Here is a 2,185-nt window from a genome sequence, read left to right on the forward strand (position 1 = left end):
GTATATATATTTATTTATTAATATTTATACACATAAGTTAACATAAATTAATAAAATTTATTTATTAAAATAAATTTAATATTTATACTGATTAATATTGACCAAAATTATTAAAAATTACTGGCTCTCAAAATTTTCGGTTCTGTTAACCAAATTGTGTTTATGATATATGTTTGCAGATTTCAGCTTGTAAAAATGGGTATTCTCGGTATCCAAAGAAGATTCTTGTAGAAGAGAGAGTCAAATGAACCTTTGCTAACGTTACTTAGTAATAGTTATTTCCAAATCTAACGTAGATTTTGCGCTAACATGGTACCCCATTTCCTACCAAGGTAATTTACCATTTTCAGCTGTATTTGTCTGCCGTAAAATAAAATTTAATTTTTTTAAAATAATAACCACTAAATGCCTTTGTTATTCTCCTTGTACAGGGTATTATCATCCAGAAAATTCCAATAGTGACCTTGACACGGAGCACTGAATAGAGATCACATAGGAGGATTGATGTATATACATGCATAGAATAGAATAGGGGCACCCTTTTCATGGTTTTCCATGTTAATTCAATTAATTTTTATAGTAATACCCCGCTACTGTTCAAGCCTTCAAGGTGCTTGAATGATGGGATGCTTTTAACATTTTTTTCTCAAAAAAAGAAATAAAAAAAAAAAATAGAGTTCATGTAATATAAAATTTCAGTTACGGATGATATCATCATGATGGCAAGGATTTGCCTTATGATAAGTGTATGTAGATGTATGAGATAAAATTAGTTATATATATCAAATTCCTTTGGTTTGAGTTTAAATTTTATTTTTTGTTGGGCACTTAATGCAGGAATTTGATTTTTTTAGGAGTATTTAAATTAATATTTTCAATTTTAAATTATTTATGGTTGATTTAACTGGACTAATAAATAAAATAAAGCATTCAGATTCTGTTTAAAAAAATTCATTGAGTAATATATCAAGGATTATTACTTCTATTATATCATATATGTGAAAAAAAAAAAATTCAGGATAAGGAGATTCATAACAAAAACAAAAAAATGTGGTATTGGAGTAATTGTGTTATATGCACAAATAAAATTCAGATAGATTTTTACTCAAAATAAAACAGAACCTAAAAAGAAAGAATTGAAGAAGTCCATTCAAAAACAAAAAACTTACATTGTGATTTCATTTTATTTAGATTTAATTTCGATGAAAATAATACACACCAATAAAAAGTTAGTTCAAAAAATTAAATACAATCTATATATAGATAAAAGAAAGGCTCAAAAATCTTTTTTTATTAAAAAAGAACTATAAAAAAGAAATCTTTTTTTTTTGTTAGAAGTTCTAAAAAGTCCATTAAAAAAAAAGTTATAAAGTAATAAAAATGGATTGAAATCTACACATCAATTTATTTTTGTGATTTTTTGTGAATCATAAGCATCAAAAGATGCATGTACGAGGCTAAAATTTTTATATATGGATAATTTTAATGTGAAATACAAAAATATTTGATCATTTTAGTGTTTTATACAATTGTGGTGGTAGCACAAAATGTCATTGACGTTTTGCAATAAAAAAATTTTTTTAATCATGAAAGAACAAAATGTTAATGATGTTTTGTAATAAAAAAAATTTTTAAAAAAATATTATTTTAATGAAAGAAACACAAAACGTCACTAACATTTTGTACATGACCATAATAGTGTTTAACACACAATTTGGTTCATCTTGGAGGATTTCACCCCTAATAATATAATGAAAGAAACTCATTTTTTTAAGTCAAGAGACTAATAGTAAAATATCGAATCAACTTATTGACCTTATAATATATCTTAGTATAGAGGACAAAAACAAAAATTTGTATCTGTAAATTTTCGAGTGGATGGATACCCAAAATAGCAATTTATGATACTATCAAAAGTTATTTGATTTTGTATCAAAAGAGTAGTATGAAAAACCTGTAATTATTATTTCATATCATCTATTGGAAGCTTATTATAGTGTCACAAATTGTTTAATTTTTTGTTTTTATACTAGAAATTTTGTATCTGTCGAGTGGATGGATACCCAAAATAGCAATTTATGATACTATCAAAAGTTATTTGATTTTGTATCAAAAGAGTAGTATGAAAAACCTGTAATTATTATTTCATATCATCTATTGGAAGCTTATTATAGTGTATAGTGTC

General features: G+C 24.8%; 1 protein-coding gene across 1 annotated transcript in view; it reads left to right on the forward strand.

Moving 5' to 3' along the window:
• The window catches only part of LOC107608149, a 3,385-nt gene extending 2,577 nt beyond the window's left edge, over positions 1 to 808 (forward strand). The window contains exons 3-4 of the mRNA XM_016310030.2: positions 180 to 332; positions 432 to 808. Of these exons, the coding sequence (XP_016165516.1) occupies positions 180 to 248 (69 nt within the window). The 3' untranslated portion in view covers positions 249 to 332; positions 432 to 808. The remainder of the gene's footprint in view (positions 1 to 179; positions 333 to 431) is intronic.

Source organism: Arachis ipaensis, chromosome B07 (genome assembly GCF_000816755.2).
Source record: "Arachis ipaensis cultivar K30076 chromosome B07, Araip1.1, whole genome shotgun sequence".
Classification (NCBI taxonomy): domain Eukaryota; kingdom Viridiplantae; phylum Streptophyta; class Magnoliopsida; order Fabales; family Fabaceae; genus Arachis; species Arachis ipaensis.